At 44.6% G+C, this 26925-nt stretch overlaps 1 protein-coding gene across 1 annotated transcript in view; it reads right to left on the reverse strand.

Annotated features, from left to right (window-relative positions):
* The window catches only part of ntrk3b (neurotrophic tyrosine kinase, receptor, type 3b), a gene marked incomplete at both ends in the record, with an annotated part of 130047 nt that overhangs the window by 58110 nt on the left and 45012 nt on the right, over positions 1 to 26925 (reverse strand). The window contains 7 exons of the mRNA XM_080841294.1: positions 459 to 561; positions 1092 to 1147; positions 5487 to 5822; positions 10902 to 11043; positions 11502 to 11644; positions 15815 to 15972; positions 23068 to 23136. Coding sequence (XP_080697420.1) covers positions 459 to 561; positions 1092 to 1147; positions 5487 to 5822; positions 10902 to 11043; positions 11502 to 11644; positions 15815 to 15972; positions 23068 to 23136 — 1007 coding nt within the window. The remainder of the gene's footprint in view (positions 1 to 458; positions 562 to 1091; positions 1148 to 5486; positions 5823 to 10901; positions 11044 to 11501; positions 11645 to 15814; positions 15973 to 23067; positions 23137 to 26925) is intronic.

Consider the following 26925-nt stretch of genomic DNA (forward strand, 5'->3'; position numbering starts at 1 on the left):
GAGAAAGAGAAACAGAAGCGAGAAAGAGAGACTCTGCCTCTCTCCCACACATACAAAGAGGCTCCGCCGCCAAGCATTCCCCCCAGAGTGTAAGGCTCGAGCTGAAGCATGCTGCTCCTACTGACACCGGTGGGGATACTGTGAGGCCTGCCTGCCTGCCTCCCTGACATGCCAATACTCAGAGATAAGGAGGGTCTGGATGCGGTCCAAAATCAAACCTGGCTGGGGACAATGCCAATCCACTGCACAGACATAGAGCCGGAAATATGCCACGGGCCCTAATGTGGACATAAGTTAAGAGACAGAGGCGATGGCATCTTTAAAGAGGACATGAATGCACTGCATTGATGCTGGACCGAGGCACTGTTTGCTTTCAAAACTGGCACCGCCAGCCAAGTCTCGCAGCCCTCCCACCTCCCCTCTCCAGTGGATTGCCGTGGTGAGCCGCCATCGCTTACCTTTCATGCCAAACTTGGAGCGTCGGCCGTATTTGTTAATCAGGACGAATAGGACGATGAGGAGGACACAGGCAAAGCCAGCAAGCCCCACGGCGATGGACACCTATGGCAGGAGGAGTGAGACAAACAGTGTTTATCAAAACAGTTATACAAGAATGATAAAGGCTTCATGTAACAGCTCATCTCGTCCAATCTTCTGGAAATTGATCTTGATTGGCTGCAGTAATTACATGCAGTCATTTGTTGAATAAACCATTTGGGGAACAGCAGGAACTACATTTAGTCAGGAATCTGCCCCAATGACAGAGGAATGTTTTGATTGAATATTACCAGTATCCAGTGGAGCAGGTGTGTGTTGTCTGTGAGTGTGTGTGTGTGTGTGTGTGTGTCTGTGTGTGGGGGTGTGTGTGTGTGTGTGTGTGTGAAAGTATGTGTGTGTGAGTATGTGTGTGTGCGTGTTTGTGTCTTAGTAACTGTGTGTGTGAGTGTGTGTGTGTGTGTCTGTGTGTGTGTGCGTGTATGTGAGTGTGTTTGTGTGAGCAGTGAAATAAGCGTTTAGAGTCTCTCATTGCAAACAGATGGTCCGTGCTCTGCGTGAAACACACACACACACACACACACACACACACTCACCCCAAAGGAATCCTCTTCAGGGATGTTGGCCACCTCATCAGTCGGCGTGGGAGTACCTGTGGAGAACAGTGGAGGGGTCAGGATGGACTGTGGGGAAAACACACAGTAAACACACACACATACACACACTCACACTCAAGACACACACAGTAAACACACACACATACACACACTCACACTCAAGACACACACACACAGTAAACACACACACATACACACACTCACACTCAAGACACACACAGTAAACACACACACATACACACACTCACACTCAAGACACACACAGTAAACACACACACATACACACACTCACACTCAAGACACACACACACAGTAAACACACACACATACACACACTCACACTCAAGACACACACAGTAAACACACACACATACACACACTCACACTCAAGACACACACAGTAAACACACACACATACACACACTCACACTCAAGACACACACAGTAAACACACACACATACACAGACTCACACGCAAGACACATCATCTCATCAGTGGAAATCTCTGAGGCTGGGAAAGAGGGAGTGAGGAGAGAGGAGAGAGGAGAGAGGGAGAGAGGAGAGAGGAGAGAGGAAAGAGGGAGTGAGGAGAGAGGAGAGAGGGAGACAGGAGAGAGGAGAGAGGGAGAGAAGAGAGTGGGAGAGAGAAGTGAAGAGAGGAGAGAGGGAGAGAAGAGAGAGGAGAGAGTAGAGAGGGAGAGAAGAGAGAGGGAGAGAGAAGTGGAGAGACAAGAGAGGAGAAAGGAGAGAGGGAGAGAAGAGAGAGGGAGAGAGGAGAGAAGAGAGAGGGAGAGATGAGAGAGGGAGAGAGGAGAGAGGAACAGAAGAGAGAGGGAGAGAGGAGAGAGGTGGGGGATGGGAGAGGAGAGAAGAGAGAGAGTGGTTGGGGGAGGAGAAAGGAGAGAGGAGAGAGGGGGCGGATGGGGGAGGAGAGAGGAGAGGGGGAGGAGGGAAAAGGATGTGTAAGAGAAGACTTGGGATCAGTAGAGGAGATCAGAGAGGAACCACAGACCAATTAATTGGGATGAGTGCCCAGGACTCGACAGGACAGAGCAGCACCGAGAACGAGAGGACGCCACCGCTTCTCCCACAGACACACACACAGTCACGCACACACACATGCACGCAGACACACACACACGCTCACACACACTCACACACACACACACACACACACACACACATGCGCAAACACACACACATGCACGCATGCACACGCACGCATGCACACACACACACGCACACACACAAACACACACACACACACACACATACGCACAAACACACACATTCACACATGTTCACACACACGCGCACACACACATACTATGCCTTTTCTCGAGCTGGATGATAATTAAAATCACTGGGGCTCACCCTGTGAAAAATCTCTTCCTCTCCTCCCTCTCTGTCACTCCCACTCTCTCTCTCTCTCTCTCTCTCCCCTTTCCTCTCTCTTTCCCTGATTCATCCCCAAAACCCTCTGTTCTTTGTGATTCCCTCCTAAGTCTCCCTCTTCACTCCTCTTTTCTTTCAACCTTTGAAAATATTCCCTCTCATTCTCTCTGCTCTTCCTTTAAGACTCACAGTCCCTCTCTCAGTTCTCTGTGCCACTTTCAAGAGGGTTTGGGACGAGTGGCATATCATCACACTCTCTCTCTCTATCACGCAGAAACACACACTAGCACCCACTGTCATAGACACACACACAGTCACACTTCTATCCACATAGACACACACACACAGTCACTCTCACAGATACACACACATAGCCCACACATAGCCACACTCCTAACCACACACACACACACACACACACACACACACACACATAAACACACACACACACACATACACTGACTCTCACAGACACGCACCCTCACACATATCCACACTCCTACCCACACGCGAGCACACACACACACACACACACACACACACACACATACACACACACACACACACAAAGCCTGTGTCTGTTTGTGCAGGGGACAGGGAGATGAAGTGGAACGCTCCGGTCATATCTGTCCAAACAGCTCTGTGCTTGGCGGCCATGACACCCCCCCAGTCCAGACAGTCTGTCACTGTTTCCCCAAAGCCCTGGCCAACTTCAACACTCTCATGATATCTCCATTACGCAAACAGAGAGGAGAGGAGAGGAGAGGGAGGAGAGGAGAGGAGAGGAGAGGAGAGGAGAGGAGAGGAGAGGAGAGGAGAGGGAGGAGAGGAGAGGAGAGGAGAGGAGAGGAGAGGAGAGAGAGGAGAGGAGAGGAGAGGAGAGGAGAGGGAGGAGAGGCGAGGATAGAACAGCGGTGTGGCAGACAGGCTGTGTAAGAGCGGCCCTCTTGGCAGGACATAACTACTGATTGAGGAAAACTAAGTCTATAGCCATAGCAAAAACCTGTCTTAGAAGAGCAACTTATTATAACTGATACATTTACTTACAATTACATTTATTTATCATTCAAAGCACTTAACAGAACAGGTACGTAGGGGTAAACCGATGACTCTTTTGTATCAGTATCAGTGATCCCATTACCTTCTACCCGTCTAGCAGTTGAGCTAACAGAATGCTAATGTCAAAGGATTAGTTTGCTATTTTACTTTTTGTCAGTTTTGGCTTTTTTTTTTTTTTTTATGAAGCATGGATTTTGTGAGTTTATGTCAATGAAGCAGTTTCACTTACCCATTTCCATATGCTCTGGAGGACAACGAGAAGGACGGAGAGAGAGAAAGTACAGTTACTGGTACTGTGACACATCATTTACAAAAAGTAAAATTCAAATCATTTCAGACACTCAAATCAAATACATACCACTGTGTGCACAATTATTAGGCAAGTGAGTATTTTGACCATATCATAATTTTTATGCAAATTTTCCAACTCCAAGCTGTATAATCTTGAATGCTTATTGGATGTAAGCATATCAGGTGTTATGTATCTGTGAAATGAGGGAGGGTGTGGCCTAAGGAGATCAACACCCTATATCAAGGTGTGCATAATTATTAGGCAGTTTCTTTTCCTAAGGCAAAATGGGCCAAAAAAGAGATTTAACTGACTCTGAAAAGACAAACATTGTATAAAGTCTTTCAGAGGGATGCAGCACTCTTGAAATTATTAAGATATTGGCGCGTGAACACAGAACCGTCAAAGGTTTTGTTGCAAATAGTCGACAGGGTCACAAGAAACGTGTTGAGAAAAAAAGACGCAAATTAACTGCCAAAGATTTGAGAAGAATCAAATGTAAAGCTACCAGGAACCCATTATCATCCAGTGCTGTCATATTCCAGACTTGCAACCTACCTGGAGTGCCCAGAAGTACAAGATGTTCAGTGCTCAGAGACATGGCCAAGGTAAGGGAGGCTTAAACCCGACCACCACTGAACAAGACACATAAGTTAAGACGTCAAGACTGGGCCAAGAACTATCTGAAGACAGATTTTTCAAAGGTGATATGGACTGATGAGATGAGAGTGTCTCTTGACGGACCAGATGGCTGGGCCCGTGGCTGGATCAGTAACGGGCAGAGTTCCACTTCGACTCAGATGCCAGCAAGTTGGAGGTGGGGTACTGGTATGGGCTGGTATTATTAAAGATGAGCTAATTGGACCGTTTTGGGTTGAAATTAGTGAAATGGACTCAAAATCAACTCTCAAACCTACTGCAAGTTTTAAGAAGACACTTTCCTCAAGCAGTGGTACAGGAAAAAGTCTGCATCTTTCAAAAAGACCATGATTTTTATGCAGGACAATGCTCCAGCGCATGCATTGAAGTACTCCACTGCGTGGCTAGCCAGTAAAGGCCTTAAAGATGAAAGAATAATACATGGCCCCCTTCCTCACCTGACCCAAACCCTATTGAGAACTTGTGGAGCCTTCTTAAACAGGAGATTTACAGTGCAGGAAAACAGTACACCACTCTGAACAGTGTCTGGGAGGCTGTGGTTGCTGCTGCACAAAACGTTGATCGTCAACAGATCAAGAAACTGACAGACTCCATGAATGGAAGGCTTGTTACTGTTATTGAAAAGAAGGGTGACTTTATTGGTCAATTATTTTTATTTTTTTAAATGTCAGAAATGTTTATTTGTATATTTTGAGCTGTTTGTTTATTATTCTTACTTAAACAGATGAAAATAGACAAGTGAGATGGGAAATTTGTCGTTTTTCATTTAGTTGCATAATAATTATGCACACTCATAGTTGCCCAATAATTGTGCAGACATAGATATTCTCCTAAGAAAACCAAAACCTCACTTTTACTTTCTTAAATATTCAGGTTTGAGGTTATTGACATTTTGTATTGACCGAGAGCACTGTAGTTGTTCAATAATAAAATTAATCCTCAAAAATACAACTTGCCTAATAATTGTGCACACAGTGTATGATCCATCATCACATTCTCACCCTCCTCAAGAAATGGCGGGGCATCTAGGAAGTGGCCGGCCACGGTCTTGTTGACTGTGCCGAGGGAGTTGCGGACCACGAGGGTGTAGTTTCCATTGTCGTAGTGGGTGGGGTTGCGGAAGCTGAGGCATCCCTCCAGGAAGTCGCGGTACTGCTCCACCTCCACGCGGATGTACGGGCTGGTCAGGATCTCCTTGCCCTTGTGGAACCAGCGCAGGTCGGGCTGAGGCTGGCCCCGCACCGTGAACTCTATGCAGGTCTCGTGGCGATGCTCTGGCTCCTCCAGCTTCAGGATGACTGGAGGAACTGCCATAACAAAAAGAGAGAAAGAGAGGGAGAGAGAGGGGGAGAGAGGGGGTGAGAGAGAGAGAGAGAGAGGGGGAGAGGGGGAAAGAGAGAGAGAGAGGGGGAGAGATGAAAAACACAGGAGGGAATTATATACATGTAGAGATTGAGGTTTGTCCATCAGAGAGAGATGAGGAGACAAATAAATCAAGGGATCTTTTCTGTGTAGAGATTGAGGATAGACAGAAAGAGAGAAAGAGAGGGGGAGATTGAGGATAGACAGAAAGAGAGAAAGAGAGGGGGAGATTGAGGATAGACAGAAAGAGAGAAAGAGAGGGGGAGATTGAGGATAGACAGAAAGAGAAATGTACTGAAACTGAAATGGGTCCATCGGAGAGAAGCTATGAAGAAAATTATGTAAGTTTGTGTTAGTTTGACTTCATTCATTTTACAGATGCTTTCATCCAAACCAACCTCCAATAATAACAGTCATTTTAAAAGCCATTTTCTAAATTACAGTGGAACCCCGTGACTGCTGTTTCAGTAACCAGGGTTTAAGTTATCGTGGCCTGAAAATATTAAGTGGAAAATTCCAAAAATAAAAGGTTCATAAGTTTTATTTATGTAATTTAACACATGACTTTAAGCACATCTCATTTCTGATGTACGTCTGTCCTTGATTCGCCCCTCCTCGGTGCATTGTGTCCTTGTTTCCTTCACGCTTTTATCAAAGAGAGGGGCTAGGACGTAACAGAGGAAGGCAAAAAGGAAGAAAGGGAAAAGTGAAAGATGTAAAATATATTTTTCATTGCTCCATCTTCTGTTGAGGATAAAGCAAAGACTTCAGAGTCTCATTCATTTGAGAGAGACAACATTCACATAACTTGTATACACCCATAGTATAACTATTAAAATATTGTTAGAATTGTTTTATTAGATCCTTAGTCATTGCCGCTGATAATGTCTTACCTCTTCAAGAGCTACCCACAAATATTCACTCAAAATTTGAGGCTATGCATTCATTCAAATGTACACATCACAACTTGTTTTTATGTTAGGATGATACCTTCACATTTTGGCTGATTTCTCTGGATTGGCTGCACCACATCTAACAAATGACCTCTTATTGTAAAGATAATTAAATGTAGGTGTAGAATATCCAATAAAACTTTATTCAGTTAAACCCTAGAATTGATGAGATGAGAGAGGATTATTGAGGATTAAAATTAAGGATGTATGCATTCTAATTATTATAATAGCTCTTTGCGTCTGATTTACTAAAAGGGAAAAACTGTTTATTTAATCACAATATTTACTGCCCATTGAAAGCATGTTAAAATGTTGGCGCAAAAATACAAATTACTTTTAAATCTACTATCCCCTTCACCAAAAATGTCATTGTCTATCGCGATATTTCACTGTAAACATTGTCTTGTGACAACCCTGAACCTTAGCCACTGGTTAACCTCCATCAACTCACCTGCCTTAGCATCCAAACTACCCACTCGTTTGCAGGTGGATTGAACCCTTTAATAGCTAAATCGCCGCTTCAGTATTCGAATACACAAGTGTTAAGATGGAAAACACAGTAGAGCAAAAGGAGGGGACCTCAGCAAGGAAGACAAGCCTCAAGACAAATGTAGAGAACCTACATAAGCCATTAGGCTCCCTGCCAGGCAAACTCTGCAGTCCAACCACGTTTACAAAGAGATTTTCACCTGCAAAAGGTGCTTTTAAATCGAGTAGAATTTGTTTTCAGAAACGGATAGCTTGACAAAGTAGTAGTGAGGCACCGCACATACATGCCGTTACTATAGTAACATAAGGAATATGTTAGCGAGAGAGAGAGCGAGATAAATTGCCTGTCATTTGATTCAGACTATTTCAGAAAGAAGTCAGGAAATTCCTCTTTTCGAGCAAAATCTACATGACTGGTCTCTCAAGGATCAAAGGCAGTGCCGTGGGGTATCTCTGTGTGGCCAGAGACCCGCAAGCTCCGTTTTGGCAGGGGTGACCATGAAGTCGTGTAGGCTACAAAATGAGCCCTTTTATCATATGCTCCAACCGTGAGAATGACAGTTCTGGAAGAATTTAGAAATCCAGCAGTTTTTTTTTTAGGGGGGGTTGGGGGGGGGGGGGGGGGGGGAGATCTACTTATGGTTCAAAAGCAGAATCTGCATATCAGAATCACCATAGTTAACCTTTAGGCATGGCTCTGAAAGAGATCAAAAGCATCATTTTAAATGGGAACAATGAGCCATGTAAAAAAAAACATATCCCTTCTTTCGCAATGCAGCTTGAAAACACTCTGGAGATCTACCAATCCCACCAGAATGTCAGTTTGATTTAGACATGAAACGGTTAGAATATCCCCAAATCCCAACCTAATGTCTTCTCCGCATGGGACCGGAAGTGTGATCCATATTAAGTATCACATCACACTTGGGTTCCTTTCACAGTGACAGAACCATGAGCGATTGCCGTCAGTCACAGCATTAATCTCAGGAGTGGGCCATCAAGAACCATCACAGTGAAACAGAGCCATGTCATTAGAGAGTCCACAAGTACCAGGTCTCCACATTTCCTTCCCTTTAAGAGCTTCAGTCATGTGCTTTATCGACAGCAGACTAAAACTTGAACATGGTGAGGTGCTGGGTTCACGCTTTAGAAGGATTCTGCTGATTCTATACTGGAGAATACTTCATTTGTATACGATTCAATTTAATTTCTTTTTATATAGCGCCAAAACAATGAGGCGCTTTACAGAGCCCAGGGCCTGAACCCCCTGGTATGAATAGCAAATGTGCTCAGATGTGATATACTGTATCATTGAAGTTCTTGGTGTTTAATATGGTGTTGCTGATGCTATTCCAGAATAGTTTCAAATGCCTGGTACTTCTCTGAGTTGTGTAAAAAGGACATGATGTTGTAGCAGACTTGAGAAATGTCCTTTTGTTACTTACACACCCCAAAACACACAGACAGCCTGAAGGAGGGAGTGTCTGATTAGTGAGGCTGTTCCCCTTCAAACAAACACACTCACACACACACACACACACACACACACACACACACTCACACACACACGTACACACACACACACACATACATGGCTATGCTTCGGCTTTGAATGGGGGTATGCAAATAAGCACACAGTTAAAGTGGCGCTTGCTGAATATGAAGTAAAACCTTGGAAGGGATGTGTCTTGGTACGTGTGTGTGTGTGTGTGTGTGTGTGTGTGTGTGTGTGTGTGTGTGTGTGTGTGTGTGTGTGTGTGTGTGTGTGTGTGTGTGTGTGTGTGTGTGTGTGTGTGTGTTTTGTCTTGGTAAGGTACGGAGGATATGGAGAGGGAACCGGAGACTTCAGTATGTGTGTGAGATTAAAGGCACCCTGAGATGTCCACACGAAAGCTGTGTACAAGTGAAACATTGTGGAATGCAGAGTGTGTGTGTGTGTGTGTGTGTGTGTGTGTGTGTGTGTGTGTGTGTGTGTGTGTGTGTGTGTGTCTGTGTGTGTGTGTGTGTGTGTGTGGCCTTCATCAGTCATGAGGGTCGCGGGGAACGATAGGGGGGTGATGACTGAGGATACACACACGCACAAAGCCATAGGACTCCATAAATGAGACGCATCTAAAATCAGCAGCTCAACACACACACACACACACAAAAAAATATATATATATATACACAAGAAAACACACTGACCATCATACGATACAATACAAATACACAAACACAGAAAGAGAGAGTGGGCAAGCACGCACACACGCACGCACATGCAGAATCACACACACACACACACACACACAGACACACAAACACTTGCCATGCCTGCCACGTCTGATATAGCGTCTACGAGACACCTGTCATTTAGTGTGTCCCGCGGTCACTCGCAGCAAGACCAATCTGCAGAACAGCACCTCAGTGAGGGCCTGGCAGACTGAGAGGTGGGAAAAGCAGAAAATTGATGGAGAAACAGAAAAACAAAAACACACACACACATACACACTGATAGAAAGAAAGGGAGACAGGTGGGGAGGAGAGAAACAACATGTCCAAGAATGAAAAGACTGATAAAGAGAGTGATAAGGCAGAGAAGGAGAGGGAGGAGAAAAAGAGAGGCAGATAAAAGAGAGAAGGAAGAAAGAAGGGAAAGAATGATAATTCCGAGAAACAATGGAGTAAAAAAAGAAAAAGTTATAAAGTGACTGTCAGAAGAAGAGAGGGGAAGAGAAAGTGGAAAAGAGGAAGGGTTGAGAAGAGAGAGAGGTAGGAATAAAATGAGAGCCAGAGAAAAAGTGGGCCATAGAGGGAGAGAGAGAGGGAAGAACAGAAAGGTGGAGGGGGTGTAGAGACTGGCTGAAAGTGTGCCTTCGACAGACGTCTGTGCTTTTTTCTGGAAGTGCCACAGAGTGATTTGACGGGCTGTAACCACATCGACTGTGTGGCTCGCCCTGGCAGCCATCGACTCGCTGCGACTTGCTGAAATCACACTTTTGCGGGCAAGATGACTTAGCAACAGTTAAAAACAGGTTTGTCTCCTTTTTTCCAGGATCATGCATCTTTCACACCACCTCGAAGGTGTATACTGGCTAATTAGGGAACATCGAGTTCTCGAACCACACCAATCTATTTCGGAGAGTGTCAGCGTTTAATTGCTTTTCACAATCTGTGGTGTACGGATGTCGGTTCCTCGCGGTGCTAATCCGTGGAGGGTGGGTTTGTTAGCGGATGCCTCTGAATAAGAGAGCAGCACCCAGGACAGCCATGTTGTGATTGTGGTCTACATCCATATCCATACACACACACACACACACACACACACACACACACACAGTATCTAACAAACAGACACACAGACAGTATCTCATACATATTCACACATACACACACACACACACAGAATCCCACAAACAGACACACAAATAGTATCACATACACTGTATCTCCTATAGAAAATTAAAGGAAGTTCAAATATACATGTTTACAGTGCCACCTTATAAAAGTCAGTGCACATATCAACAAGCAAACGAACAAACAAAAGATTGATCCAGGTGTGAGTAAATAAATAAGTGAATAAATAGGCAGGGGCAAACTCACACTGCACGGCCAGATGGATGGAAGCGTTGGTCATTCCCACCACGTTCTCTGAGATGCAGGTGAGGGTGAAGCCGTTGTCTTCCCGGCTCAGGTTGAAGAGGGTGAGATTGATTGAGTGGATGTTGTTGGGGTATACATTAGACTGCAGGGGAAAAAGACAACACACACACACACACCATTGCCTGAATAGAGAGCAGGGAGCCCAGCGATATAGAAGGAAAGAAGCAAAAAATGGAGCAGAATAGAATAGAAGAATAGAAAAACAGAAAGCAGAATGGATGTAGGCAAGGACCCAATTAACCAATGTAGAAAAAAATATAGACACACAAATATACAGACAGACAGACAGACAGACAGACAGACAGACAGACAGACAGACAGACAGACAGACAGACAGACAGACAGACAGACAGACAGACAGACAAACATAGACAGACAGACAGACAGACAGACAGACAGACAGACAGACAGACAGACAGACAGACAGACAGACAGACAGACAGATAAAACGATAAAACAGTAACAGCCCAAATACAGCTTGACATAACCAAACATCAGGACTGATTCTGTCGTCTTTCCCAGCATGCTTTGCTGTCTCACCTGGTGTGTGTTTATGGACTGCAGGCCACTGACGGTCCAGTCAACCTCGGGCAGGGGCACGCCAGATCCGTTACATGTGACGGTGACATTAGCACCCTCCATCACCGTCAGGTTGCTGTGGGTCACGGCGATGTCTGGCAGGTCTGAGGAGTGGGAGAGACAGGAGAGGTGAGCTAAAGGCAACAGGACAGCAGGACAGCAGCTGGCGAAGGCATGGACACATGGAGCCCTCCGCTGGGGAAGATCCAGAGGAAGACACTTATGCATGGAGACATTTACACAAGCACACTCACACTCACTTATTCAAAGATAAACACACACAGACACTCGCTCATACTGCCACATACACATACCCAACAAACTCACAAACTCACACACGCACGCACATACACTTTCTCATACTCAGACAAATATCCATACCACACAAACTCACATACAAACATACATACACACACACACACACACACACACACACCCTGAATGTCATATCAGAACTTGTGATATATGAGCTGACCAAGGGGCAGATGGGCACAGATGGGCTGGCCGCTTTCTGGGTGCTATCTGTCTTACTGGAGTTTTACTATAGGAATCACTGCATTCACAGGCTTAAAGAGACTCAGCTGAAACCACCAGGGCACTGCAGATAGGTAGATCAAAAGGGAGCAAATTAGCTCCTTAAGACTTTATATCACAGTGCCTTTAAGACATTCTAATGATAGCATTAAGGATATAGTAGCACACTAACTATCTCTCTACAAGAGCATACTGATAATCTGTACTTACATGAGCTCAAACATAAATTACATTATAATGATGGCATTTAGGATATAGTAGCACGCTAACTACCTCGATATAACAGCATACGCATACATTGCATTATAAAGATGCCATTACAGGTGTAGTAGCACGCTAACTACCTCTTTATAATAGCATACTGATACTATGTACCTACATGGACTCAAACATGAATTTGAACCCCAACATGTGTAAATATGCTATAGGCAAGTATCAATATCCTGCAGTGCACTGTACTAGTGGATGTTGCCTTCAACAGCAGGTATAGCATAACAGGGCACACCAAGACATACCTTAGAGGACTTTTGGAGAGAAAGATTTGGCTCTCCACATGGTGTGTATATATAGCCGCGGAAAAAATTAAGAGACCACTTTTTAAAAAATTATCAGTTTTTCTTTTTTTACTATTTATTGGTATGTGTTTGAGTAAAATTAACACTTTTGTTTCATTCTATAAACTACTGACAACATTTCTACTGAATTTCAAATAAAAATACTGTCATTTAGAGCAGGGGTCTTCAACAGGGGGTCCGCGACCCCCAGGGGGTCCGCGGAGGTACTGCAGGGGGGTCGCGAAATCTTTGGTAGATAAAACAATTTTTTTTAATATTTAAAAAAAAATAAAAAATAAAAAAAAAGAATTCAACAATTTGTTTCCCCCACAAATTTAGATATCTTCCGAATCAGAATTGTATTTATTCCCTTTAAATTTACATCAACATAAATCCAACATATTGTAGCGAACGTATAAATTGATCGAGAAGACGTTATCTTTCAGTCCAATCGATACATTCAGCTACCCAGAGGAGCTCTCTCAAGCTGGGCACCGGTTCACTCACAGCACCGGTTCACGCAAATACGACAGCACAGGCATTAGCCAATCAGATCGCGTTTCTGCTCAAGTCTAAAGAGTGCGAAGATCAAAAATAAAAGATGGCGGACCAAACTCCATAGCTGGTCTTGTTTGTACCTATAAATTGTTAGTTTGACATTTTTTTTACTTAGATTTTAAAAAATAAATAAAGAGAAATAGACACTGTACAAGGTCAAAAAACTTTAATTGTAATCGAAAAATAAGTCTGAGAGGATTTGCGAGGTGTATGAGCCCCCTAGCTACTAAGCATGCTACTAGGGGTGGGCGGGAAAAAAAATCGATTTTTCTCGATTCTCTCTAAAACGATTCTCAGAAAAGTTCATAATCGATTTTGTAATTTTATTTATTTATTTGTTTGTTTTTTTTAAATGCAAGCTGCATCGATTATTGGATTGTTCATAGAAAGTCAAAATTGTGACAAGGAAAAGCTTTTTCTCTAATAAAAAATAGAGAAGGTAATTCATCTGTTAAGTAGGAAGTGTAGCAAAGACTCTGAGTAGCAAACTCGAATGTTTTAAAAGTCGAAATGGATTGATAATCGTTTTATCGGTTTAGAATTGATAATCATTTTTTTACACATCCATTTTATGTTGAAATGCAATTATCGATTGATTATCGATTATCAATTCGAAACCGATAAAATGAATATCGATGCATTTCGACTATTGAATCATTTGAGTTGGCAACTCAGAGTCTAAAATCACTTCCTACTTTGTGTTTGATAATTAAAGAAAATCAACAGATGAATTACCTTCTCTATTTGCTTTATTAGAGAAAAAGCTTTTAATGGTCACAATTTTGACTTTCTATGAGCAATGCAATATTCGATGCAGCTTGCATTTCAACATAAAATGGATGTGGTAGAATTATGATTTTTTTTTTTAATTACAAAATCGATTTGAGGATTCACTGTCCCTTTTTTATGTATGATGAAATAAAAACATATATCTGTGAATTATTTTAATAAGTTGTTATTAATTGTTAGCTCAGAGTTGTTTGCAAGATGTATGTTTATGAATGGAAGTGGCACGGCCACCCTGTACCTTTCATGTTGTTAAATGTTAAATTAAATTCAATGTTCAAAAATGTTAAGTTAAATTCGTTGTTCAATAGCTTAATATTGAATACACAATAACAGGGTAGCTATGTTTATTTGGCACTAGGCCCAGTATATTATAAACAAAATGTTATGCAATTTATATAGTAGGGGGTCCCTGCTCATCTCGCCATCAGTTTGGGGGTCCCTGGCCTGAAAAACGTTGAAGACCCCTGATTTAGAGCATTATTTGCTGAAAAATGACAATTGGTCAAAATAACAAAAAAGATGCGGTGTTTCCAGATACTGATTTCTGATCTCTTCCTAAGTCAAAGCATTAGTATTGTGTAGTTTAAGAATCTATATGAACTTGTTTTCTTTGCATTATTCGAGATCTGAAAACATTCCATTTATTTTGCTATTTTGACCAATTGTCATTTTTCTGCAAGTAAATGCTCTAAATGACAATATTTTTATTTGAAATTTGGTAGAAATGTTGTCAGTAATTCATAGAATAAAACTAAAATGTTAACTTTACTTTAACTCATACAAATAAATAGTAAAACCAGAGAAACTGATAATTTTGAAGTGGTCTGTGTGTGTGTGTCCGAGATAAGATCTCCGCAGCCATCTAAAGCTGACTGCAGCAAGGGCTGTGTGTGTGTGTGTGTGTGTGTGTGTGTGTGTGTGTGTGTGTGTGTGTGTGTGTGTGTGTGTGTGTGTGTGTGTGTGTGTGTGTGTGTGTGTGTGTGTGTGTGTGTGTGTGTGTGTGTGCGTGTGTGTGTGTGTGTGTGTGTGTGTGTGCGTGTGTGTGTCCGAGATAAGATCTCCGGGCGTTTGTAATTAAGGCAAGAGAAGCACAGGAGGTAACACTCTCAGCCCAATCAATGCCTTTAATTGGCCACCAATTACCATCTGGGAGGAGAACAGAGCCACATGCGCAGCTCTCAGTATGATGTTCAGCGAGACCACAGACAGGAACAAGACCACAGACAGGGGAGAGACCACAGACAGGAACAAGACCACAGACAGGGGAGAGACCACAGACAGGAGTGAGACAACAGAGAGGAGGGAGTTTGGGAAGCTCTGGCTCTGATCTGGCCCAGATTTGTCCTGGGTTTGGCCCTATTCTGGTCTGGTTTTGGAAGATCTCGCTGTCATCTTGCCTGGGTTTAGACATATTTGGCCTTGATCTGACCCTTATTTGGCTCTAATCTGGCCCTGATCTGGCCTGGTCTTGGAAAGATCTGGCCTGGAGGCCTGGTTGTACCACAGTCTGTGACCCTGTGGGAACACAGACTGGGAGACATTTGAGGCTGATTTGCACCCTAACCCGGCTCTGTCTTGGCACAGACCTGGCACTGCTCTGTCTCATGTGAAAGTGAAAGTCCTCTCTATGGCAGAGGTGGTGTAGACACACACACTCTGAAATTCACCTCAGCCTGAAACCCTAACCAGTAGGCCACGGCTGCCCCCATGTCATGGTTCCTGATTCCGTGGCTGAAGTGATGCGGGGGCTCTTACAGACCTGGCACTGCTCTGCGTCATGGTTCCTGCTCTGTCTCATGGTTCCTGATTCCGTGGCTGAAGTGATGCGGGGGCTCTTACCACAGTGGGGGATGTGCATGGAGCGCAGGGGGATCTTCGAGCCGCCTCCTTTCTTACAGTAGAGGCGCTGGCCGTTGAGAAGGGCTTTTGCTCTCTGCTGCCACAGCTGGATCCAGCGGATCCCACAGCCACAGTCAAACAGGATCCCCTCCAGACGCCTTGAGGAGAAGAGGAGAGAGGAGAAGAGGGAAAGGGGAGAAAAGAGGAGAGGGGAGAAAGAAGGAGAGGAGAGGAGAGGAGAGGGGAGAAGAGAGGAGAGGAGAGGAGAGGAGAAGATAGGAGAGTAGAGAGGAGAAGAGAGGAGAGAAGAGAGAAGAGATAAGAGTAGGGGGAAAGAGAAGGGGAGAGGAGAGAAGAGAAAGAAGGAAAGGAGAGGAGAGGAGAAGAGAGGAGAGGAGAGGAGAAGAGAGGAGAGAAGAGAAAGAAGGAGAGGAGAAGAGAAGAGAGCAGAGGGGAAAAGAGAGGAGAGGAGAGGAGAGGAGAGGAGAGGAGAGGAGAAGATAGGAGAGGAGAGGAGAAGAGAGGAGAGAAGAGAAAGAAGGAGAGGAGAAGAGAAGAGAGCAGAGGGGAAAAGAGAGGAGAGGAGAGGAGAGGAGAGGAGAGGAGAGGAGAGGAGAAGATAGGAGAGTAGAGAGGAGAAGAGAGGAGAGAAGAGAGAAGAGATAAGAGTAGGGGGAAAGAGAAGGGGAGAGGAGAGAAGAGAAAGAAGGAAAGGAGAGGAGAGGAGAAGAGAGGAGAGGAGAGGAGAAGAGAGGAGAGAAGAGAAAGAAGGAGAGGAGAAGAGAAGAGAGCAGAGGGGAAAAGAGAGGAGAGGAGAGGAGAGGAGAGGAGAGGAGAAGATAGGAGAGAAGAGAGAAGAGATAAGAGGAGGGAGGAAAGAGAAGGGGAGAGGAGAGGAGAGGAGAGAGGAGAGGAGAGGAGAGGAGAGGAGAGGAGAGGAGAGGAGAGGAGAGGAGAGGAGGGAAGTCATGGTTACATATTTGCCACTGCCCCGTCTAGATCCCTAAGTCTTTGGGGAAATGTCAGGACACACACACACACAGAGACACAGTACCTGTAAAAATATTCACCCTTCACGCCATTTACAGCACTCCACACATCACACATCACACACTTAATTGGAATAGTCCAAATGAACTTGAGTTGACTTTGAAGGCAGAGAGAGTTACATGTATGATAATTCTTTCACAGTCCAGGACCGAGATTCATTATCAATGCGATGAGCAATTCTGTCTTCAATCCACACATATACACACACACACACAAACACACACACACACACACACACACACACACACACACACACACACACACACACACACACACACACACACACACACACACACACACACACACACACACACACACACACACACACACACACACACAGCGCAGGTTGCCTCATTGGAATTTAAATAAGCTGTGTGAATCCAGGTGTATTGTTCCTAAAGGCCTTTGATCTCAGCGGGACTCTCTTCCTTTCCATTCGAGCTCCATGCTTGGGGAATACATTAACTGCTTCCTTAAAAACATATTTTTGTACATCCAGCGCATTTTTTGAAATCAGGTATTTTCTCTCCCTTTCTCTGTGTTCCTCTACACCTCTCTCTCTCTCTCCCCCTCTATCTCTCTCTTCTTGATTTTTCTATATTCTTTATGCAGTAGCCACGGCTTAAGTGCTTTATAGTGTTTGCTGTTGTTTCCATTACCTGAGTCCCACCACAGGGAGTCTGCGCATTGGAGGATGAGACAAGGCTCGTCCTAATTCCTGCGTCTCCCCACAGAGGCGACACTACCACTGGCAGAGCTGTCTGTGTGCTTTTGTGTGTGTGTGTGTGTGTGTGTGTGTGTGTGTGTGTGTGTGTGTGTGTGTGTGTGTGTGTGTGTGTGTGTGTGTGTGTGTGTGTGTGTGACTGTGTGACTGTGTGTGTGTGTGTGGAGTAAAAACACGTGAGAGCGACTGCGATGGCTGCATTTATCACGCGGCTCCTCTCTCTTCACTGATAAGCCGTATTAATAAGAAAATGGGGTGCTTGCCAGGAATGCCAATAAAGGTGAAAGGTCACCGTTTATGACTTCTTTTACCTCATCTCCACTACATGCATGACAAGAAGGACAGCACGTCTCATTGCTGTCCACCCCTCCCCTCCCTTTTTTATCTTTTCCCCCATTCCCCAAGTTTCACTGTTACTTGCTGTATGTTTTTGCCTTGTAGATTTGTTTGCCTCTGTTCTGAGAAAATTGGATCAATTAAAAGCGATTAACAAAGAAGAAAATATCACACACACCCCTTCCTTCCCTGCTTGTTGTTAATGTCTGCCCAAATCTGGTGCCAAATCCGAGCCAAAATTCATAGCCCTCTTTGCTCACTTTGTGAGCTCATCAAAAACAAAAGCAGACGAGGATAAAAATGAGGATGAAACAAAAACAGCAGGCCTACATCCACATTACACACCCGCTTCAGATCAATCCACAGACAAAGACTGAAAATCAATCAGCCCTGTTGGACTCAGACATCTCAGTCTGACAAGACTGATGTGTTGCTATTATGGAGTGTGTGCGATATTTAGCTTACATGTCATTTCAAGCCACCGATAATTGTATTTCTACACCAACCGCATGTTATTGAACACCCCAACCCAGCATAAGTCCATACCTGTCACTCCACTTATTTACAGGGACTTCTGCACCTTTGTCAGTTCTATTATATTGCTAACTTTATTTTATCATTAATTGTATTTTATACTGTTTATATTTTATATTTATATTGCTTATAGCCTTTACTTTTTTCCCGCTGATATTTCATTTGTGTCATCTACTCTTTGTTTATTATATTCCTATGGTCACACAAGATTTCAGTGTGTCTATGTCTATGTCTTCAGTGTGTCTATGTCTTGGTAAAATTTCAAAAATATTTTAATATATATAAAAAACTTTCATCTTCGTTTGGTCCAACATCTGTGATTCCAGTTGAGGTTAAAGTCTCAGCAACATTCGTCACGCTGCCTTCACTCCCATTGGTAGTCGTCGCATCGTGTCGCTCAGTATTTGCATTAGATCGACCTCTCGCCTATTTGGATAATGAACAGCAGCTGCTGGCATCGTCTCTATCCTGTGGCGCTCGTGTGACCAGCCTGTACGTGTGAAGTCTTCCACACTAACGCACCATTTGCGGTCGACGCAGATGCAGTTTCGCTATGCTTAGATCTCCAATCATCTCCTTGCTCCTCTTTCCTGATTAATTACCACCCCTGACATCCCCCTTACTCCCCCCAACACACACACACCTCTCATTCCTCCCCCGAATTTAACGATCTTTCAGCCCAATGGCCGAAGCCTGCCGATCCCCCCCTGATCCCTTTAATAACGGAGGCTTATGATCTGCGGGTGCTTCCTGGAAGGTCACAGCCCACTTGGCTTATCAATAACATCTGTTCCGAGATGGATAATCCAATAAAGCCTACGCTGCTCTGCTAACTGTAGCACTCGCACAATTAAAAAAAAAAAAACACCATTGCTAAACATCTCACAGCTGAAATATGCACACATTTTTTTTCACCCACTCTTTCTCTCTTGCTCTTTTTCTTTTCTCTTTCTTCCTCTTTCTTTGTCGATGTTTTATTTCTCACGTCCTGAAGCCATCTTCTGAGCTATTTTAGCCGTGGCTCAGATCCACAAGCCGGGCGATAAAAATACTGTTTTGATCGCTCCTATGCTCAAGAAAGAATCTCTACTCAGATGGAAATGAGGAAGACGCCAGAGCCCCAGCAGGCCCCGCTGGATTGTGGGAAAATCCGGGATTAAAGGAAAGTCAACACAATAATGGGATTGCTGATGCTTACCGCCCGTGGCCGATTGGGTCCCCAAGAACGAAAATATTTGTGGCCCCAGATGACTGCAGCTGTGAAAGAGAGCAACACAAAAGCTACCTCCCCCCAGCATCTACTCCACCCCCCCCCACTCCACCCCAGCCCAAACAAAAATGTAGATGAAAAATAAATGAGTGAGAAGCTCTAGACTTGCTTTGAATGAGCTTTTAGCACATCACCCATTTAGTGGCGACATGAGATTTGTCATTTGTGATTTTCCACTCCAGCGGGGATGCGCAAACCTGAGAGTGACTGTGTGTGTGTGTGTGTGTGTGTGTGTGTGTGTGTGTGTGTGTGTGTGTGTGTGTGTGTGTGTGTGTGTGTCTGTGTGTGTGTGTGTGTGTGTGTGTGTGTGTGTGTGTGTGTGTGTCTGTGTGTGGGTCTGTGTGTGTGTTTGTGTGTGTGTGTGTGTGTCTGTGTGTTTCTGTGTGTGTGTGTGTCTCTGTGTGTACCCCTGCCATTCCAGCGGTGCTCTCCGCACGCAAGGATCTGAATGCAACACCGAACAGAGACGATCTCATTTCCCAATCGATATGGGCCAGAGAGACTGTGAAGACTTGCGACACCTGTATCTCTGCACAAACAACACAATCTTTACTCAGTCTGCAAGTAGAAGTAAATAGCAATGAGATTCGAGCTTTTGTTTCAAAAGAAACACAAAGACTTTCAACACCTTATTCTGAAATGAGTGTAGATTTACTCATACTGAACAGAAATGAGAGGAGTGTTTTGTTTTGCAGAACCAGGCAAAATAAAAGCCAACGTATCACTAATTAGATAATGGCCCGCAGCCTTCACAGATCCATCACCGTGGCGGCCTACTTCGACGGGCTGGATTGTGCTGAGCCTTTGAGAAGCCCGGTTTGAGTGACACACTGAGTCGAGGCTCTCAGAGGACAGCCCCATTTACATTGAGCACTGCAAACATTCAACAGCCACGGCACGGCACCCATGCATATTTGGCTTGCATTCAAGCTTGACTGGTTTTGATAATTACCTTTGGATCAGCATTCAGTGGGGGTATTTAATAAACCCATCTCAGACGGCTCCTGCTAGGTGTTTTTTTGTTTGCGCTTGGAAAGCTGATGATGCAATTATAATCATAGTCATAATATCGAGCATAATCACTGATAATCAAGAAACGCTTCTCTTAGAGTTTAGGGTTGTTTGGGGTGAAATCACAGAGACCATTTACTTCCCTAAATGTGGTTCAAGCACAGCAAGACCCCAAAACAACTCTCTTCTGAAACGCCCCCTCTCTCTGCCAAAAAATATTTTTTACAACGCATTCAGTTCTTCCAGGAAATTGACCCCAAACAGCCCGTCTGTGTGTGTGTGTGTGTGTGTGTGTGTGTGTGTGTGTCTGTGTGTGTGTGTGTGTGTGTGTGTGTGTGTGTGTGTGTGTGTGTGTTGTGTATGTGTGTATTTTTTACCCCAGGCTCTCACTCTCAGACCCAGTAGCCCCGTAGGTGTGCTTTGCTACAGTGGTGGATGTGCCCCATTATCTGAACATAATATTCATGGGAAATCCTCTGACAGAGTGTGTGTGTGTGTGTGTGTGTGTGTGTGTGTGTGTGTGTGTGTGTGTGGTTGTCTGTGCCTGTGTGTGTGTGTGTGTGTGTGTGTGTGTGTGTGTGTGTGTGTGTGTGTGTGTGTGAATGCTTTCCATTCATGCTGTAAACATCACTGAGCCTCTCAGACTTCAAAAAACACTGTGCTCAATAACAGAGCATGTCAAAGCTGAGAGGAGGTTAGGTGTGTGTGTGGGGGGTGTGTGTGTGTGTGTATGTGTGTGTGTGTGTGTGTGTGTGTGTGTGTGTGTGTGTGTGTGTGAGTGTGTGTGTGTGTGTGTGAGTGTGTGTGTGTGTGTGTGTGTGAGTGTGTGTGTGTGTGTGTGTGTTTGTGTGGGTGAGTGTGTGGGAGAGGGTGGATTGGCTCTGAGCTGTGGGCGCCTCGCTCCTTGTTCTCCGTCTCAAACGGTTATTATTTCCACTACTTTGATCTCTGTGCATTCCTCCTTATTAGTCAGAAGGATTGGAAAGGCCTAGGTGGGCAATGACTGCGCCACTGAGTCGAAGCATTGAGCATTATTCAAATAATCATGGACTAAATACCCAGCAGGTGAAATGGCTGGACATGATTGACTTGCGGTTCGGCGCTTAGCCCCAGAAGGAGAGGGGGTGTCACCGAGAACTCTCATTACCTGCTCAATTAAATAACTACTCCTGCCACACAGCTCAGGGATAACACACACAACTCCTCACCACGCGCAAGTGCCGCCTCCGTTGTCTGCTCGGAAAATGCATGACAATTTATTCAGAACCAATACTGAGTTGGTCGCACAGAGAACCGAGAACAGAGAACAGAGAACCGAACCACATGGTCCTAACATGAGTAATGACTAGGAGTCAGTCACATATGGCGCCAATGGACTAATGAGGTATGGGCAGTCTCCTGGGCCCCCACTGTCTTACTGCTTACTGTGTAGGTCAAGTGTGAGGCACTAAACATACATGAACTGTTTGTAACAATGGCAAGACATATATTTCTATAATGCATATATTTGTCTTCCTCTTTTCTTCTTCTTTTTCCTCTTCATCTTTTTCTTCATCATCATTATCATCATCTAATTTGTATTATTTTTTGTCTTCTTCATCATCATCTTCTCAGTCTTCATCCTCATCATCATCTTCGTCTTCTTCTTATTTTCTCTCAATACGCTATTGGCTGAAAACACTGTCCAATTGGACACAAGCCATGGACTTGGTGCTATAAAGCACATATAGGCGCACAAGTGAAGTCAAATCATGCTTTTATGGCATTTAAGGTTTCATTTCAAAGAATAACTCAGCAAGCATTTTAAAATCACTTTCATAAAGCCACAGATGTTGTAAAATATTCATGACAAAAAAGAAAATGAGATCAAACACCCTCGGGGCCAACCAATCCATTATATTTGGGTGTCTTAATTAGGCAAAGGAAATTACTTGGACGTTTCCAACACCACAGAACAGCAATTGGGCTCAATCATATGGAGGCTTTTGTTTTGACACTTTGAACAAATTGGTGGCAATGCATATTATACAGCAGATTAAAAACATAGCGGTGTGATTTCCTAAAATGAAACTGTTTGTAGTCCGCCAATTACATAAAAATCATATTATGTTAGATCACACGTGTATAAGTGTGTACGCACACACACACACACACACACACACACACACACACACACACACACACACACACACACACACATCATGCATGCAATTATACAAACACATAATACTCATTTCTTCTGTTTGTTTTTTTTGCCTCCACACATCAGAACATAAAACGAATTGGTGGTGATGGTGATGTTGTTGTTGGTGTTGTGCAGTAACTTACAGCTCGTTGAGCTGAAGACTCTGGAAGAGCTGCCAGGAGAGGGTGGAGAGGGGGTTCTTCGACAGGTTTCTGTGGAGGAAACACAGGGACAGACAGAGGGGGGGTTCATGAGTCACCAGCAGGAAATGGGGGCAGGGTTGGTGGAGGGGGGGTTATAGGGGGTTGGGGGACAGCTTCGAGGGGGGGGGGGGGGGGGGGGGGCAGCTGCATAGAGGTCTCCAATGAGGACAAACTCAAACATTCAGAGTCACAACCTAACCCAATAGAGCACATCTCAGAAGGAAATAAATAAATAATAATAATAAAAACAGCAGAGATGGAGAGATTGAGAGATCTCGGAAGGGCTTTTTGTTTAGCCCCCGCTTTTTTAAAAGGCAGGAAATTGAATGGAAGGGGAGTTTGGCGTTGTAGGAAATGATTTGCGTAAGGAAGGCCTTTGGGTGGGAGCGGAGCGCTCAGGGCTCGGCGCTCCAGATGGATAGCGCGTCTCTGCAGACGTGACTAAGAGACACTGATGCAGTGATACCATCTGACAGGAACCATACAAACCACATGCAGCCTGCAGCGCTGCCCAAAAACATGCAATAAATAAAATGAGCCACATGACACACAGATCACATTAGTGCCCTGGTTTGATGAATTGCACTGATCTGAATTGAATGGCTACATGGTGCCCTGCCAGTCCCGATGGGGGGAGCTGTCAGTATGGCACTGTCTGTGTCTAAATAATTCCGGTCATTTCAGCAGGCAAAAAACCGCAGTCACCAACAGCACCGAGTGCCAACGCGTCTTTCCCTTACGTAACTGTGGTTTCTATCAGACACCCTTCTGCCTGAATTACTTTCCTTGTTCCTGGCTGCTCCCTCCTCTTCCTCTCGGCGCTGTGAGGGTAGCAGCGCATGAGAAAGCAGAGGAATTGGCGACTCGATAATGAGTATTGATCCGTGCACAAGTGAAGGGGGTGGTCCTTGCAGGAGGCGATGGTGGGAGGGGGGCGTCATGAGGCGTAAATTACGACAGCGCGCGAGTGTGTGTGTGTTTGTGTGTGTGTGACCAGTTCATCCTCTGGGTCTTCCACGTAGTGTGTGAGGGATCTAACAAGTGCTGCTTTCTGCTTCTCAAGCCCATCGCCATGGCAACACCGAGCCTTTTATGCCCCTGCGATGGAAGCGGTGGGAGGAGTTTATTTGTCTCTTTCTCTCCTTCTCTCTCTTTCTCTCCTTCTCTCTCTCTCTCTTCTTCTCTCTCTCTCTGTCCTATCTGTCGCTCTTTCTATCTTTTCTTTGTCTCTGTCCTATTCCCTTTCTCTCTCTCTCTTTCTTTTTTTCTCTCTATCTATCACACAGGTTTTAATCATTCCATTTCTGATTTCGGTCCCAACATAACTGAGTGTGTTTTTGAACAGTGAGGTTTTCCTCCCTGACGTATCGCCACACTACCTTCCTCAATCTTAGCGTGTGTGTCCTTTACGATCCACGGGAGATTCATTTGATGTCTCCGGCGGGAGCGCATCGAGAAATAAAACACCCTTTGACGGAGTGCACCAGAAAGAGAGGTGACCCCGATGGGCCTGCTTTGAAAGCATTAGAAAAGGACAAAAAGAGGCGAGTGCATAAACAAGATGCTATGTGCTCGTCCTTGTCTTGATGAACATGCAGAGGAGACCAACCTTTGGGTGTGTGGATGAGAATATAAAGTTACTAATAACCTTGACTGTGTCCTTGCCAGAATGTGAGTGCGTGTGTCTCTGTGTGTGTTTGCGTGTGTGTCACTGTGTGCATGTGTATTGTATGTAAAGACATGTGTGTGAGTGTGAACTAAGTGCCTGTATTTGTGTGTGTGTGTTTGTGTGTGTGTGTGTGTGAGTGTGTGAGTGTGAGTGTGAGTGTGTGTGTGTGTGTGTGTGTGTGTGTGTGTGTGTGTGTGTGTGTGTGTGTGTGTGTGTGTGTGTGTGTGAGTGTGTGTGTCTGTCTGTCTGTCTGTCTATGTGTCTATGTGTGTGTGTGAGAATGTGTGAGAGGCAGGAGTGTGTGTGAGGCAAGAGAGTGTGTGAGGCAAGAGAGTGTGTGAGGCAAGAGAGTGTGTGAGAGGCAGGAATGTGTGAGAGGCAAGAGAGTGTGTGAGGCAAGAGAGTGTGTGAGAGGCAAGAGAGTGTGTGAGGCAAGAGAGTGTGTGAGGCAAGAGAGTGTGTGAGGCAAGAGAGTGTGTGAGAGGCAAGAGAGTGTGTGAGAGGCAAGAGAGTGTGTGAGAGGCAGGAATGTGTGAGAGGCAAGAGAGTGTGTGAGGCAAGAGAGTGTGTGAGAGGCAGGAATGTGTCTGAGGCAAGAGAGTGTGTGAGGCAAGAGAGTGTGTGAGGCAAGAGAGTGTGAGAGGCAAGAGAGTGTGTGAGGCAAGAGAGTGTGTGTGAGGCAAGAGAGTGTGTGAGGCAAGAGAGTGTGTGAGAGGCAAGAGAGTGTGTGAGAGGCAAGAGAGTGTGTGAGAGGCAAGAGAGTGTGTGAGAGTCAAGAGAGTGTGTGTGAGGCAAGAGAGTGTGTGAGAGGCAAGAGAGTGTGTGAGGCAAGAGAGTGTGTGAGAGGCAAGAGAGTGTGTGAGAGGCAAGAGAGTGTGTGTGAGGCAAGAGAGTGTGTGAGAGGCAAGAGAGTGTGAGAGGCAAGAGAGTGTGTGAGAGGCAAGAGAGTGTGTGAGTCAAGAGATTGGCAGATGGAGAAGGACACAGTGAGAGAATCAGACAGAGAACAATGGGGTGGGCAGCTTACAGATGGGAGCAGAGGGATTTCAACCTCAAAGACATGAGTGAGAAAGGGAGGGAATCATTGAGGGGGGAGAGAGGGAGGGATGGAAAGAAAGGGATGCATGGAGGAGGGGAATGAGGGATTGAGAGCGAGATGGAGAAAGGAATAGAAATGTGTAGGGACTGAAAGAGGAAGAAAGTTTTTAGACATCTTTCAGACATTAAGTCAAATTAAAAACCTTTCGTATCAGTGATTCCATGTCAGTAGGTGTTTCAATGAGGGAGAGAGAGAGTTGGAGAGAGGAAGAGAGAGAAGGATGGAAAGAGGGATGGAGAGAGGAAGAGAGAGGAAGAGAGAAGGATGGAAAGAGGGATGAAAAGAGGAAGAGAGAGGGATGGAAAGGGAGGAGAGAATTGGATTGAGAAAGGGTCGGACAGAGGGAAAGAGGATGTGAAGAATAGTGAGATGAAGGGAGAGATTGAGATGGAGGGAGAGATCAAAATGGAGGAAGAAATGGATCCTTTAAAGGCTGTGAAGAGTGCCTCGCGTCTCAGTAGCAGAAGGTGCTCTGTGTTAAAGGTCAGCACTTGCTAGCAGTGTGGGGAAAAAAACCTCCGCCCAAAGTGACTCCAAGGGGGTGAGGCTGAACAGCGAATAAATAAATAAGCCATCAAGCTCAGACACACACAAGTGATTACACAAAATGGGAAAATTAATGGCGTATAAAATCAGTTTCAGAACAAACAGGTCAGCAATTTTCAACATGGGATATTGGAGGGCAAAGATGTTTATTTTTTTCAATGTTGTGACAAAATAATGTACAATATGAGCTCAGTTAAATGAGCCACACAACGCTACCCTACATAACTCTTCTGAAACCGTGAAAATATTTCATCCTGTTTTTAGTTTTTGCACTTTTCTACATGCAGTATATTGTACAGGTTTAACTACTACTCCTTTACAACTCTATTTTTAGATGTATTTCAATATCTTTTTCTTTCCGTCCAGTTTTTATTGCTTACAACTCCTGGGAACATTTCTTTTCTGCTATAGCTGTCCGCTGCTGGCTCGGTAAATGTGTGAGAACACACACACTGGGAATTACATCTCTTCCAACATGACTTTA

This window comes from Sprattus sprattus, assembly GCF_963457725.1.
Source record: "Sprattus sprattus genome assembly, chromosome: 6".
In the NCBI taxonomy this organism is placed as follows: Eukaryota; Metazoa; Chordata; class Actinopteri; order Clupeiformes; family Clupeidae; genus Sprattus; species Sprattus sprattus.